We start from the raw sequence: 16,186 nt of genomic DNA on the forward strand, positions 1-16,186 counted from the left end.
CAATTTCGGGCCTCGCCCCCCAATTTTCTCTCCGTGCCCTCACACGGTCTCCTGGCTGGGACACGTGGCTCCCTTAGGCAGGCACGACCCTCTGCCGAATCTCCCGCTATGGCACCCCCGGGCACTACACTGCCTCCGAGCCTACCAGCTCCCTAACACCGGGGAGTGCCCCCCATGGCACCTCCCCTGAAACGCACACGTGGCAGGCCGGCCTCCCGGGCCCCTTTCCGAGGGTCACCCGTGCCCACAACACTGCCCACGCGGCTAATGGCGCCACGGGCCCCCGCACCAAGCAGGCGCACCCGTGCCCACTACTCTATCCCGGCCCCCCATGGGCCCATGGCCTACCGCGGCCGACTAGCCTGGTGCCCGGGGTACCCACTCAGCGATACTCACCTTTCGCAGCCACGCTCCCAAGCCCGTCAACAGGGCTCCTGCACCCCTCCAAATGGGTCTCGAGCCTACTTTCCCACCAACAACAAAACGACCTCCATTTTTCAATTTGACTAACCCAGCTAACTCACTCTACACTGACCCCGGGGTCCCTTGGGCGGGAGTCACTCCTCCCCCCAATCACTCATCGCACCATGCATTCCCCATTCACTCCACACACACAGACCCGCTGGCCTCACTCACTCAACATGTACTCACCTCTCAACACACACACCGCTGAACTCTGCCATCCTTCTAACTACATCCCCTAACTAACTCGTGCTCCCACGTCGTCCCTTACACTATAGCACGTTCCTTTTAACCTACGTAGCTAAGCTACGTCCCCACTACACATCCACAAGTCTGTCACTGTTCCCAAATAAATCATTTTATTTCCCATTTTCCCATCCTAAATCTGGCTACAATCCCTCTAACTAATCCATTCCACGGACTCCATGAGGACTTACCCCTGCCCCATGAAGTCGGTCTAGCTAAGCTAACCCTTCCCCCTAACTAGTTTTCATCCTGTGCCCAGGTAAGGGGGTCTTCCACCCCTTGCCCAGGAATCCTGTGTACCCGAAAGTGAGGCTTGCTTTTTTTTTTTTCTTTTTTTTTTTTCTTTTTCCTTTTCATGCGCAGCACCTGCGCGGCAACTCAGAGCTCGCGCACTTTGCACCTTGCAACTGCCCGTGACGTCATGCAGCTGCACGTGTTCCTCGTCCCTCCTTGGACGGTATCATCCGGCCGGGATACCCCTCCTGCCGGATTCCAACCACACGTGCAGCCATGACGTCACCGTGCGCATAAAAAAAAACACAAGCCCCACGTCTCGAGGGGTTCCCCACGCGAACACATGTGCTTTGCCCGTTGGAGCTTAACACACACGATCGCGTGGAGAACCCATCCGGTCCAAATCCATTTACCTGCCTAAACTTTGTCCGTCCGCGGGATCGGCAAATCCACCGCTGGCGTTTCCGGACCGGGACTTCACTCTCGCAAGCGAGCACGTGGTGGTCTCGTGCGTTGCACAGCACGAACCTCGTGCTCGCAGCTGGGTGAACCCGGCACGGTCCCCGAAACAACTACAGCCGCTACTCGGCTTTCGTTTCTCCCATGTCGCCGTCTCCGTCTCCATTCAACCCACGCACACCTGCGTGTTACGACGCACACAGTCCACTCCATCACATTCAAACCGGGAGACGCGGCTGCGTGCTCCCGCATGCCAACCGACATCTCCCTCTCATACCGCTCTCTCACACACACGGTCTCCCTTGCATACGGCCGTTCACTCACGTTTGCCATTTTCCTCACACAAACCATACCACTTACACACGCGGGGGCACTCGCCCGCGGTGCCTCACTCATACAGGCCGTTTCACTCACACACACGGCCTCACTCACACACGGTGCCTCATCCACACACGGCGTGCTGGGAAGCACGTACTCCGGCACCATCGCCACCACACCACTCACACACGGGGTCGCTTCCACACACGGGGACGCACTCACACCTTGCACCACACACACAGGGACAACCACACTGGGGATTCGTGTCCCCACAAGGGTCTCCGGGGCCTCTATACCCCCCAAGCTCTCCGTGCACCCGTCCACAGCACTCGTCCCCTCAACCTCGCAAAGCACGACCGAACTCACCTGGTCGTGACTCGCCTCAAGGGGGCATACTCCCTCCCCTCGTTCCTGGAGGAGGCCATCCCGCTGCTCGCACCGGGTCCCTACACGCTCCGCGAGCTCACCCCCATTATCCTCCACTACCTCCGTGTGTGTGTGTGCGTCACTTACCCCGTCCAATTCACCCTCTATCTCCCGTGTCTCAACTATTATTATTTCCTTTGTCGTCACCTCGTGTCTCGTCTCACACGTTTTGGTCTCCCCATTTAATTTTTCCCTTTTGGTCACCGTCGATTCCTCTGTCACGACCCTCGCCCAACACGCCCCCTGAATTATTTTTTCACCCGCCTCCACCGCCGGCCTGTCAGCCGTTGCACCCCCTTCCAGCTCGTTTGCTCCCACACGTGGAGTCGCCATTCCCAGCTCCCTGGTCACGGCCTTCATGCCCGCCTGCAGGCATCGGCCCATGTTCTGCGTCTCACCCCGTAGTTCTTTCATTTCCTCCTTCATGTTTGTTTCCATTCCGTTCATTTGTTGTGTATTCGCATCCATCTTTTCGTTCATTTGTTGTGTATTCGCATCCATCGTCGTTTTCACTTCATTCATTTGCTTGTTCATGTCTTTCATTTCGTTTTTCATTTCATTTGTATTTGTATCCATCTTTTCTGTCATTGCCGCCAGCATGGCGCATAGCTGGGCCATGTCGGATGCACTCAGCTGAGCCGTTTCGGCAAGGGTTGGGGAAGGGTTTTGGTGGAGAGGGGGGAGGTGTCATACACTGCGGCCGCTGCCGCACCCATTTCGGGCTCTGGGTTCAGTTGGGCGAGTCCGTGTTCCTGCACAATCAACATTTCCTGCTCGGGGATTCCATCCTGGACCATGGATTCTACACATTCTACATCCATTTCTAATACCCCCGGCTCCCGCTCGCCTTGAGACGCCATCTTGCTTCTCGTGAAGGGTTAATTTCGCTCGCTCGTAATTTGGAGGGAATCGGGGTTCGCTTCTCTCACCCCTGGACCGATTCCCGTGAATTTAGCCGGAGACAGGAGAGCCTGTTTTCCTGTTCTCCGATACCAGTGCCGCGAGGAGGGCGATGAATTTGTATCCCACTCCTGACACCAGTGTTGCGGTCTTCGCGCCCGCCGGCGTGCGACGGCCACGTAACTCGAATCGCGGCACGTCGCCCACCGGACGGACAATCCAGTCGTGACCCTCTCGGACTAACGCCGGGAACCAGTCACGGGTGGACCTTTCGGTCTCACCGCGATCGAGCCAATCAGCCCCCGCGTGGGATAGGGTTGCTCGCCAAATTCGAACTACCTAAGTACCCACGCGGAGGGTAGACCGGGCGATCGCACCTCGCCGCAGGTCGACTTCGGACACGGGCCACTTAAGCGACCCATTCCGTACTATCAGAATAACCGAGCGGTGTTATCGTCGACCTCGACGGTTCGATTAATTATCGGGCGTATTCAGCCCACTACCAACCCTTTACGTGAAGCAAGATGGGGGTTCAATGGGGAAAAAGACGAAGCGAAGCGGGAAACAGTTCAACAATAAAGCACATTTATTCGCGGCACACGGGAAGCACACAAATACAATTCCACCAAATGCACACAAAAAAAAGAAAACACAATTCCATTTACACAAAAAGCAAACATAAAAGTGAAAACACAGTGCAGAGCTAATACCGACTACCGAGCACACGGCAACACTTATACAATTCTACTTCACAGACGGCGCCGACAACACATACCCAAAACCAAGGAAAAGAAATACCCTCAAGAATGAGGTAGGCCTGGGGCCGAGACCTGGTCGGGCCTACCCGTCTGGTGATGAGACGCGGAGCGGCGATGGCCCCGCAACCCGCGGGCCTCGTGGACAGTGCCTGGCAGGGGGTGGGAACGGGGCCCCCTTGGTCGCACTATCTCAGCGCGGGGGGAAACAGGAGGGGGGTTGCTGATGCTCGGGGCATAGAGGATCTTTATTATGTGCGCGACGAGCGTCTCCACCTCGGCCAGGTCGCGCTGCCGGCCTCCCTCGGGCGCGCAGCTCCTTGCACGACGCGAGCACCCTTCGTCCGACTCGCCGCCTCTCCACAGCTCGTCCCCTCCGTTCCGACTCTCCTTCGCCTCGTTCCGACCTTTACGACTCCTTCTTCCTCGTTCCGACTTCTTACTACTCGTTCCGACTTCTTACTACTCTGACTGACGAACACCGTCCTTTTATCCCCCCCGTAACTTCGCCTTTGACCCCCTCCCTTTGACCTTTCACCTCGCTCCCCATTGGCCCGAGAAAAAGTGGGCGTGAAGGCTTTTTGATCCACAAATTTGCATATATCGATCGCCCTGGGGGCGGGGCCAATTCGCCCCTCGCTCACCGATTGGACGGCAAAAAGTGGGCGTGTGTCGTTTTGGATCCGTTTTTGAAGCACAAAATCCGTGATTTTGTACACGCTGTTCAACGTGCGCCCTACACGAGTCCAGCATCGGTGCCCATGAGTGGCGCGAGATGACGGTGATGCGATGGTGGCGAGTTGTGACGGTAAAGGTCGTGGCGGTTGTGGTGAAGCGGTGGTTGTGGTTGTAATTGTGATGGTAATCCTGGCGGTTGGTCCAAAATAAAGATAGTAAAAGAAAAACGGCTATCCTGAAGAGTCGCAGCACGTATAAATGACATGTATTCCCACTAGACAACGGGTTTGGGCCTAACTACACATGCACTTACCGAGATACCTCACCTAAGGGACCTGAATGGTGGTTTGCGAATCTGGTAACCACAACAATATATATATATATATATGTATATATATATATATATATATGTGTATATATGTATATATATATATATATATGTATATATATGTATATGTATATATGTATATATATATATGTATATGTATGTATATGTATATATATATATATATATATATATATATATATATATGTATATGTATATATATGTATATATATATATGTATATATATATGTATATATGTATATATGTATATATATATATATACATATATATATATATATATATATATGTGTATATATATGTTCCCATGAATCCTCAGTACCAGAATAGAGTTCAGACATCAGATCGATCAGCTTTGGTGGCACCCCACGAAGACCAAGAATCCTCCAGAGGACATCCCGATTCACTGAATCGAACGTTTTACAGAGATCAACATAGGCTGCAAGCAGCCCCTGCCGAAACTCTCGTCGGCGTTCGGTGAGGACACAAAGTGCAAGGATACGGTCAATCGTTGACCTCTTTGGTGTAAAGCCTGACTGCTCTGGACGCTGGTGCTCAAGCAGATGGTGGCGAACCCTATCAAGAATTATCCGAGCAAAGACCTTGCCCGGCACTGAGAGCAGCGTCACCCCTCGGTAGTTGTTGCAGTCTTGGCGATCACCCTTCCCTTTCCAGAGAGGGACAACAAGGCCCCTCTTCCAGTCAGTTGGGATGATGCCTGTGTTCCAGGCAGAGCACAAAACTGCATGCAATGACACGAGTGCAGCATTTCCACCAGCCAGGAGAAGTTCAGCATGGATGCCACAGATCCCTGGAGCTTTGCCCCGTTTCAACTGGTTCACCGCAGCCCGTGTTTCCACAAGCGAAGGTGGACCACAGTTGATTCGAGTCAGCAACAGGGATTGTAACACCCTTGACGTCCAACTCGACAGCTGGGGGATCAGCCTGGTACAACCGCTCAAAGTAACCGGCCCAGCAGGCCTTCACTTCAGACTCCTCTGTCAAGAGCCTACCACTCTCTGCTCGAACTGTAGTGCTCCGAGGGATGGGCTTGGATGAACGTAATGCGCGAATTCCCCTGTAAGCGGGACGAGAATCACCTGTCCACAGGTGATGCTCTACCCCCTCACAGATTCCTCGCACATAGGCCTCCTTGTCCACCCTCAGTGCACGTACAGTTTTACGCCTCAGCTCCCTGAACAGCTCAGCTCTGCCATTCAGCCTGGCCCTGCGACTCTGGTCAATGGTATCCAGTGTCCCTTGAGAGACAAAATTCTTCTTTGCCCTGCGGTGAGTTCCAAGGCATCCACCGGCAACATCAAGGACGCTGGTCTTGAAGACGCTCCACAACTCTTCAGGACCCCCCAAAGCACCCAGACCCCCCAAGTGTCCACTCAGCCTGTTCGCAAACTCCTCAGCTACTCTCTCATCCCTGAGCTTGGCAACATCCAGCCTAGGCTGGGATGGTACCATTCTCCAGGATTTAAGGTGCAGCTTTAGAGTTGCTACAACAAGCCTGTGGTCAGTATTGAGGAACTGAGCACTCCGGCAGACCCTGCAGTTCTGGATCATCCTCCAACGACCGTCAATGAGGACATGGTCAATCTCCTTTGCCACACCGCCAGCGTTGGAATACCAAGTCCAGCGATGAGCTTGTGGGCGCTGAAACCATGAACCAGCCACCCTAAGTCCATGACTTCTTGCAAAGTCAAGGAACTTAGTGCTATTCTGGTTCATAGTTCCTGACCCATGGGGACCAACACACACCTCATAACCATCCCTATCAGTTCCAGTCGATGCATTGAAATCCCCCAAGACTAGAAGTGTATCTCGTCTGGGGCACTGATCAACCACAGACTCGAGTGTGGCGTAGAATGCATCCTTCACGGTGAGATCACTCGCCTCAGTCGGAGCATAAACAGAGACCAGGGAAATGACACCTAAGGAGTGACGAATCCTTAATCTCATAATACGCTCGTTGACCGGTGTTACCTCAATTATCATTGGGGTCAGCTTATTGGACACAGCTACAGCAACTCCTTGGATATGGTAACCATCAGAGCGACCAGACCAATAGTAGGTGTAACCACCCACCATTATCTCACCGCAATCCGGTCTCCGAACCTCAGAGAGAGCTGCAATCCCGATGTCCAAACGCTTGAGCTCAGATGATAACAGAGACAGGTGATCATCCTCTCTTAGGGATAGGACATTCCAGGCACCCACCCGAAGGGACCGCCTCAGGTTAACCCAAGGAGACCGCCGTTTGGTGGACGACACCTCAGCACCACTCCGACACACTCTCCCGCAATCTGAGCCAGGGATGTTACCCCGTGGTTTCCCTCCTATCATCAAAGATTGGGGGTCCCGAAGGCTTTGCCCCAATCCCGTCATCCGGTGAGCTGCCCTGCGAAGGGAAGCTGCGCAGGAGGTACTCCCACGGAGTGGGTTTTCAGATTTTTTTTGCGTTTTTGCGTTTTGCGGAATGAAGGGTTTTACGGTGGCCGGAGTGCAAATCCTGCCACCAACCTCCTCATAAGAAGTAACCCAACTGCAGGAGGACGTCCGCAGACACAGTTGGGCACTAGATATGGATGGCCGTTGGCTCACAAGGAGCTCCTCCGCCCTTAGACAGGTTTTGTTTTTAATCCTGCTGGGTGTCCATATCCAAACACCCCCCTCACCAGAAAACCTGGTGGGGGAGACGGTTTTGTCGCCGACAACCCGACCATGGAACAGGTTAGTACAGGTTTACATGGTACCTGTAGCAGGTCACAGATCGAACCTGACCTGACATATGTGACGAGTTCGGAGTGGTAATTTACTTGAGTTTCCATTACGCGGGAACGGACAACATCTGACGACTTAGAGATCATAACTTACAGAGGGATGACCCTTTATTCAAAGGGATTTAACCCAAGTTAAATTCGGGACTTTTTGACGCTGCCGACTTCGGCGAAGTGACGAGTTACACGCTGCCGACTTACGCCACGTCTACTGTGTATATGTGTATATATATATATATATATATATATATATATATATATATATATATATATATATATATATATATATATATATATATATATATATATATTTATATATATATATATATATATATATATTTATATATATATATATATATATATATATATATATATATATATATATATATATATATATATATATATTTATATATATATATATATATATATATATATATATATATATATATATATATATATATATATATATATATATGCATGCAGTGTAACCTCGATTAACTGCCCCCCTTTTCACCGCCACCCTCGCCTTCCGCCTGGAAATCAGGGTTTCCCAATTTCCATCATGCATTTTTCAATTGCGATCCGCCACCGCCATCCACCAACGTTTTCCCAGTACATAAGTACTTATAACAATGAAAAACACCCTCGTTTATCCGCCAGCGCTAACCGCCAGCGATCACCTGTACTTCGCCGCATCACGAATATTGTATTTTGCAATCATCTAAAAATAACCTTGGTCATTATTGGTGTATGGTCAGCGGGAGCACGTGCTGGTCCCGTCTGCCTCGTGCCGTGCATTGAGACTTTTCAGTTCAAAGATTTCGTTCAGCAGGTCTGGAAGAAAGAGGTCTCGATTGTGTTTCACACTCGATCAGAAATGCATGATATGGGAATACGCAAAGGAGAACTTGTCTGCGAGCCAACAAGAGATTGCTAGTCATTTCTCTCTTCTGTAGAAACTTGAACATGAGCGCCGGACAGTTGGCGATATCGTCGCCGATGCCGCAAAATGGATGAGTGCGACTGATGATATTTCGTCATCCGCTAAGGTGCTGCGCCACGCTCGTCATGAGCATATGGAGAAGGCATTGTACAGTATCTGTGGTTTTCGGGCGTTCATGCGAAAAACCTCCCTGTGACTGAGGACATACTACGAACAAAGGCTAAGTTCTTCGGCAAGGTCATGTCCATCGACGAGTTTGGTTACTCCAATGGTTGGCTGCAGCGCTTCAAACGTTGATTCAGCATTTGCAACATAGCCATCAGCGGTGAAAGCGCCGCCACCGATGAAGGAACAATCCGTAAGGCGATGGCCGATATAGGGAAGTATCATTTACGAGATGTATACAACATTGACGAGACGGGTTTGTCCTTTTGGATGTTGCCTGACCGGTGTCTTACCGTCAAATTGGCCACAAAAGGCATCAAAAAGGCAAAAACTCGCATCTCGCTGGCGCCTGCATCAAATGCTGACGGCACGGATAAGCTGAAGCCGCTTAACGAGCTTCGACCACGTATAGGAAAAAAAAAACAGTGGAGGCAAACATGTCACTGCTCTTCGCATCTCTCTGAAAGTATTGTACATTTGACTTATAACACTCTCAAAGTTATCATCAGTTCAGAATGAAGAACTCTTCTTGCTGGTGTCGGCTAATCTTCATCGGCGGGCAGGTGGATCATTTGATCAAATCAACAGGATATTGACTGAGCTATGCTCACTGCCATGGGAAACAAGGAAAAGCTGATGTTTCTGCTTCTCCTTGCCTCCGTTTCCCCTTCGGCAATGAGAGGGAGAGCAAAACGGTTAACGCCCGAAACCTCAGCTTCTCCTTGCCTCCAAAGTTGATTAGCACAGCTCAATCAAAGCCATGTTGATTTCATCCATAATTGTCAGTCCCTTGAACTGTTCTGGAATTTTGATCTTGCATGCTACTTGTTGAACTATGAGCTTGGACACCTGTTCTGATTTTTGCAAGTGGAGGTGATGTTGATTGTTGAATCTGCCCTCAGGATTGCATTGAGGTAGTCTGTGATTACAAATAATCAGAATTTTTATCAATCTTTTTTTTTTATCATTCTTCGAATAATGGAAACGTGACTTGTGCAAGAAAAAAGTTTTTGACACCATTGTGTTACTGCAGAAGTACATTTATCCTGCTCTTCTTGTTTTGTACATTGTTTTTCAGAAACCTTTAATTCAGGGTTGGAAAACACTCAACAGATTTTTTACCGGTTTGTGAATTTCTTATTTTTTTTTAATTCTAAACAAATATACATCAATGAATTTAACATTTTTATATAATATAAAGTTGCTACAGTTTTTACCTGGGCTTTGTTTGTATTCATAATTAAGCTTAATTTTCACGATATTTGCATTTCTTCTTGAGGTATTCTCGAACTTTGGACATACACTTGTCCCATAAGAGTGGAACCTCTCGTTTACCTTAAATGTAGTATTTTCTAAGGATGTTTACATATCCAGTGCAGGACACCATTCTTATTATCTTCACTCATCAAAAGCTTCTTATCCAAAAGTGCTCTTCAATACAGACATTCTTGAAAGGCATTCCTCACCATACTGTGCACCCAAACATTTATATATTTCATAAGACTTGGTGTTCATTGAACAAAAATTTCATTATTTGCTGCTTCACCCTTCTTATGCTATTTCATGCATCTTGATTGTCAGCACAAACATTAAAGCAGGAAATGCATGATTATGGACGACTACTACTACGACTCCGTATCTCATATCTTCGCCATATCCCTCTCCAATACTTAAGGCCCAGTCACACCTTGACGTTTTAGCCAGGAATGGCAACGTATAAAAATGCACATAAAACGTTGGCGTACGCTGAAGTTTTGAGGTTTTTTTTTAAAGTTTTGGTCGTATTCATAACGTGTTGGTCGTATGCATAACGTATTAGTAACCAGCACAGAACGTTTCGTTGTGTTAAAGAAAACTTATACCAACGAATGCTTAGCCTGTTGTCGGCGTTCACAACCTATGCCCAACGATAGTTTAACTTAGTCAGAGCGCGCTGCACGTATCGCCGACGAACTCATGGCGTTCTCTGTTAAAAACCTGCCGCACGCAGATTTAAATCATAACCGCCTGAAAATTGGAAGTGTCAACATCGCAGTCACACCTTGACGATTTAGCCAGCGTATGCTGACCGATGAAAAATGTGTCTAAAACGCTGGGACACGTTGAATACGGTATGGGTAAGTTGTGTATACGTTAGGAGCACGATGAAAAACAATGAAGTACGCTGGCATATACGTGGTACGTCGTGAAATTTCAAGCATGCTGAAAATTTTACGACGTACTCGATGTATGGCTCACAAGTTCCGCATACACTGGCATAAGTTCTCAGTACGCTCCGCAATCATTTACACACGTCGGCCACACGTTACTTGAAAGTTACTCGTAAGTCGAAACACGTCGAGGTAATGTTTACCATACCCGAAACTTAATTTTTAGCCAACGAGTAACGTGCTTTTAACCTATGCGTAGCGTGCTTTGAACCTATGAGTAGCGTGCTTTGAACCTATGTGTAACGTATCTCAAACGCACATTGGCGTATGCAGACGAATTTGATTGACGTCTTTCGGACGACCAAAGAACTAACTGAACGTGTTTCTAACTTACAGCTACCGTATAATGGCGCATTGGCAGCGTTTAGGGGAATTGGTATATACAAATGGGCTTCACAAGAGGAACCTATCAGTGTTCCAGACTCCATGTTGAGTAGATGTCAATGTCAGTAGTCGTAGTAGTAGTAGTAGTAGTAGTAGTAGTAGTAGTAGTAGTAGTAGTAGTAGTTCGAGAGAATTTAGTGATGTCGATGTTATTAGTAGTAGTCGTAGTAGTTCGCGAGAATTTAGCGATGTCGATGTTAGTAGTAGTAGTTGTAGTTGTAGTAGTAGTTGTAGTAGTAGTAGTTCGAGATAATTTAGTGATGTGATGTTGGTAGTAGTAGTAGTTCGAGAGAATTTAGTGATGTCGATGTTGGTAGTAGTAGTAGTAGTAGTAGTAGTAGTAGTAGTAGTTCGAGAGAATTTAGTGATGTCGATGTTGGTAGTAGTAGTAGTTGGAGAGAACTTAGTGATGTCGATGTTATTAGTAGTAGTCGTAGTAGTTCGCGAGAATTTAGTGATGTTGATGTTATTAGTAGTAGTAATAGTAGTTCGAGAGAATTTACTGATGTTGATGTTGGTAGTAGTAGTATTACTTTCAAGTAACATGTTGCAAAGTGTGAACAACGTTCGTGTAGCGTGCTTACAAAACGTTACTCATAGGTTAGAAATAAGTTTCGGGTACGCTAAACATTACCTCCATGTGTTTCGACTAATGAGTAACTTACAAGTAACGTGTTTCAACGTGTGTCAATGATCACATAACGTGCCTACAACTTATGGCCAGCGTAGCGGAACGTGTGAGTCATACGCCGGCATACGTCGTAAAATTTCAAGCATGAAAAAATTCGAGGAAAACCCCAAAGTACAACGTTTAAAGTCAGCGTACTACGACGTATGGCAGTGTTTTTCAGCGTGCTCTCAATGTTATCAAAACTTACCCATAACGTATTCGACGTGTACCAGCGTTTTACACAAATTTTCCAAAAATCGGCATAAGCTGGCTAAAACGTCAAGGTGTGACTGGGCCTTTACTTCCACCTCAATTTTGGTCTGCAATTTCTGCTTGTACCAACTCTATTCATAGCATAGACCGATAACAAAGACCTACTGAAGCCATCTGGGCCTTTTGCAGAATTGGAGTTTAGGTTTACCAGAAACCTCTTCACCTTCTCAAGTGGGAAAGACACAGTATCTGGGAGCAGTTGAGTACCAGAGGGTAGGGTAGGTGTAGGGAGTGAGGGGTTGGGGACACAATATTTGGAAATGAACACAAAATTAAGACATTCGGCCTTCTCACGAGCAGAATCAGCTGTGGTGCCATTTGAAGTCAAGGAAGAGATGGAGGCGGAGCATAAACCTGAGACAGACGTGACAAGGGACCACTAGGTCTTTGAAGAAGGAGACAGGTTTGAGAGTTCAGCCTTGAGGTTGGCCAGATGTGTTCTAGCTTTCCTGAGAGTGGACACACACTTGTTCTTGACTTTGTGGAATTAGCTGAGGTTTACTTCAATCAGATTTGCCTTCCAATAAGCAAGGGCGAGTTGTTTGAAGGCAACTGCCTCACTATAGGATTCTGTGTACCAGGGGCGAGAGGATGAGTATGATATATATCTGTATGCTTAAGGGAAAGCAAGCTTGTGTGGAAGGATTCCCAAGCAGTATTAACTTCAGGAGAGGTGGAAATGAAGGACCAGTCTTGACATGAGGGGGTAGCTTACAGTTCCTGCCAGTCAGCTTGAGTGAGCTACCAGACTCTACGGTACTGAGGCAGCTCTGATAATAGCCAGAGATGTTGATTCTCACAAGCACATGCAGGGAGAGGATAAGAATGGTGAAAACTCTGAGTGCTGCTGCTTTGACAATAGTGCTCGTGCATCGCTGACAGCATGCCAGGAGAAAGAAGCACCTGTGGGTAAAGCCCTGGGTGGAGAGAAGACTGGCTCAGGGAGCGTTTAACAACTTGCTGGGAGAGCTTTCTGTAGAAGACAAGGGAACTCATTTTTATGTTTACCATTGAGAACATGCCGATGCATTAAACTCGCTAACCCGCTTCTTCTTCTTCTTCAATCCATGAAGACGTGCATGGTTAAACGGCACAAATTTTTGTTGCAACTAAATCGATTATCAGCTTTTCAACCAAGTCATTAGATTATTATCCCCCGCCAACCAACAAAGTTGGCGGGGGATATAGAAATGGGTTCCGTCCGTCCGTCCGTCTGACCGTCCGTCACATTTTGTTTCCGGAGCTTAACTACAAATTCCCTCAAGATATATTTACGAAATTTGGTACACATATCAATCAAGTGGTGAACTGGTGCCTTATGATATTTTCTAATTGATAGGTCACATGGTTTGGCAGTCATCTTGGATTCAATAAAAATATTAAATAATGTTTTCTCTGGAATTACATAACCTCACGAAGCGAAAATTTGCAACTATCATCTTCCATCATGTCTGCATACATAGTAAAAATTATGACGTCACTTGTCACATGGTTTGGCGGCCATCTTGGATAGAAAAACACACCTCATCCGATTAACACGAAACTTCACACACGTATTCCGCTGGAGGATTGGAGGAAGAATGTAAATTTATGATGTCATAGGTCACATGGTTCGTCAGCCATCTTGGATTGAAAATTAATAAATTTTTTAAATCTTCTTCTCCAGAACAGCTGGACAGATTGAGGCAAAATTTCACATACACTTTCCCCAAGACATCCTTTCAGAAGTTTGTTAATTTCTAATTGATAGGACACATGGTTTGGCGACCACATTGAATTTACCCTAAAACCTTCAAACATCTTCCTATCTCGAATGGCTGGTCAGATCAAGGGGAAACTTCACATACATATTGCACATGCTTAGGGAATATAAGTTTGTTAATCCTCATTTACTATGGCGGGGGATATCGAAGACTGTCTTCAACGTATGCTAGTTATCTTTCCAATGGTACCCTTTCTATTATTCTATTATAGCAGGAACAAGGTTTATGGCAAACACACTTTGATGATGTAATGGAGCCTTTCACTCAGTGGATAGCGAGGAGAAACACAACATTCAAGGGTACCATCTCAGCTGCAGAGTGAGTCGCAATGACCAAGGGGTTTTTTTGGCCACAAGTAATGCAGTACTGCAATTGAACAAGCATCGACTCGCGCCGCACATACAGTAGGTATATGTTGATGTAATTCAAAGGCAGAGACTGTCATTAAAAAATTTTGTAACACAATGTTCCAAGAATGTCACGATTTTATTATTTCTGAATATTTGCTAAATATTTAAGGAAACAAAGGTCAGGTTCAGGCTACTGCATTGAACTTTCCAAATTGATTTTTGGCCTTCAATGTTCACAAAAGCTACAACTATTAAAAAACATGCTGCAGATATGCGGATACAGCTGGAAGCTACTGAAAGCTGAAGTGCAATTGGTCATTCCATTATGCTGCATCGCCGATTGTCAGAGACTGATGCATAATTATTGCACATAACTCGTCGTAAAAGTTAAACTTGTTCAACTTTTACAATTGCTGCTGATGCATCAGTAAAACTAGTTGACGATGATCGTCAACCGCCACACATTACACGATTACCAAAAACTGTCACCGACTCAGCTGTCGCCGACCATCTTGTTGTGTTGCATCGTCGGGTGGTGTGCGGCGGTCCTTAGACTCCTCATACACAACCTCAGTCTTTCTTTTCTTATGTGACCTCTGATACCTTACTGGTCTCATATGTACCCCCTTCATTGTTAATAGATCAATATACCACCTCTCTTGGAACCCTATCATTTGCTTTATCCAGATCCACAAACCCACAATCTAACTTATTATTTCCTTCCAAATGATTTCCTGTCTCTGCTTAATTATTGTAGATAGCCATAAAGTAACTCTCCTGCCAATCCCTTGGTATTCTCTCCTCCTCCCAGATCTTAACCAACACTGCCAAAACCAGTACACTACTCCATCCCTCAATATCATATCATAATAATCTCCACTTCCATCCCTTATGGTCCACTGGCTTTCTTTTAGAGCTGTCACAACTTCTTCATGTTCTGACTCTTACTGGTCCTTGTATTTACTGGTCCACCACTGCTCCTCCCTTTTGGTCCTCCCTCCTTTAGTTTCTCCATACATATTAGCTGCTGCTCTGAGCAAGGCCTCCTTCATGTTCTTCCACTTCCCATCCACTCCCTCCCCTGTAACCTGAATTCGCTATTTCTGATCATCTTCATGCTTCCCTTCCATTCCCTTCATACTTCCCTTTCATCTTCATAATTCCCTTCCATTTTCCTTATTTAGCAGTTCCTCAACATATTCCTTCCATCTACCAAGAATGTCCTCATTAAGAATCTCCCACTTAATGCTCTTTATTTACCAGACATGGCATTATAATGGTTAATGGCTTTAACATTATAACAGATGTGGCAGTGTAATGGTTGATGGACATGGTGGTATTTTGGTTAAAGCCGTTCTGAGTCTGGGATGTTGGTTAGTTCGAACCCTGTCTGAGTCATACAGAAGACTTAAAATGGTACTTGCTTGACGCTTAGCTTTTAAAAGGATAGAACGTGGACAAATAACCATAAGTTGGCAATACTACCACAGGCTTTGATGGGCCAGAATGGCCTTCTCTGTTGAAGTTCCTTGTAAGGGAACTTTTTTGTTTGTTTGTTTTTAATGTCCTGAATATCCCTTCGAGCCCTTTCCCTGCTCTTAACTCCCCTATGAGTAATCCTTTCACCCTCTTCTGAGTAACTTCTCATAACACCTTCTACATTGCCTCTTGTCTACCCTTTGACACTGTTTTCTTGGCCTCTTTCTTTTTTCTTTTTTTTTTTCTTGCCATGCCTTCTCCTGCTATTATCCTGCCTATTACATTGTCATACCTTGATGGCCTTGGTCTTCTGTCTAATTGCTTCCTGAACATCCAAGTTCC

At 46.8% G+C, this 16,186-nt stretch overlaps 1 protein-coding gene across 3 annotated transcripts in view; it reads left to right on the forward strand.

Moving 5' to 3' along the window:
• Positions 1-16,186, forward strand: part of LOC147029821 (protein mono-ADP-ribosyltransferase PARP14-like) — a 156,333-nt gene that overhangs the window by 104,419 nt on the left and 35,728 nt on the right. For all 3 annotated transcript variants that reach the window (XM_085873181.1, XM_085873178.1, XM_085873180.1), the window contains exon 15: positions 9,794-9,839. In XM_085873181.1, the coding sequence (XP_085729307.1) occupies positions 9,794-9,839 (46 nt within the window). The remainder of the gene's footprint in view (positions 1-9,793; positions 9,840-16,186) is intronic.

This window comes from Eptatretus burgeri, chromosome 3 (assembly GCF_056783735.1).
Source record: "Eptatretus burgeri isolate ZD-2024b chromosome 3, Ebu_testis_v1, whole genome shotgun sequence".
NCBI lineage: Eukaryota > Metazoa > Chordata > Myxini > Myxiniformes > Myxinidae > Eptatretus > Eptatretus burgeri.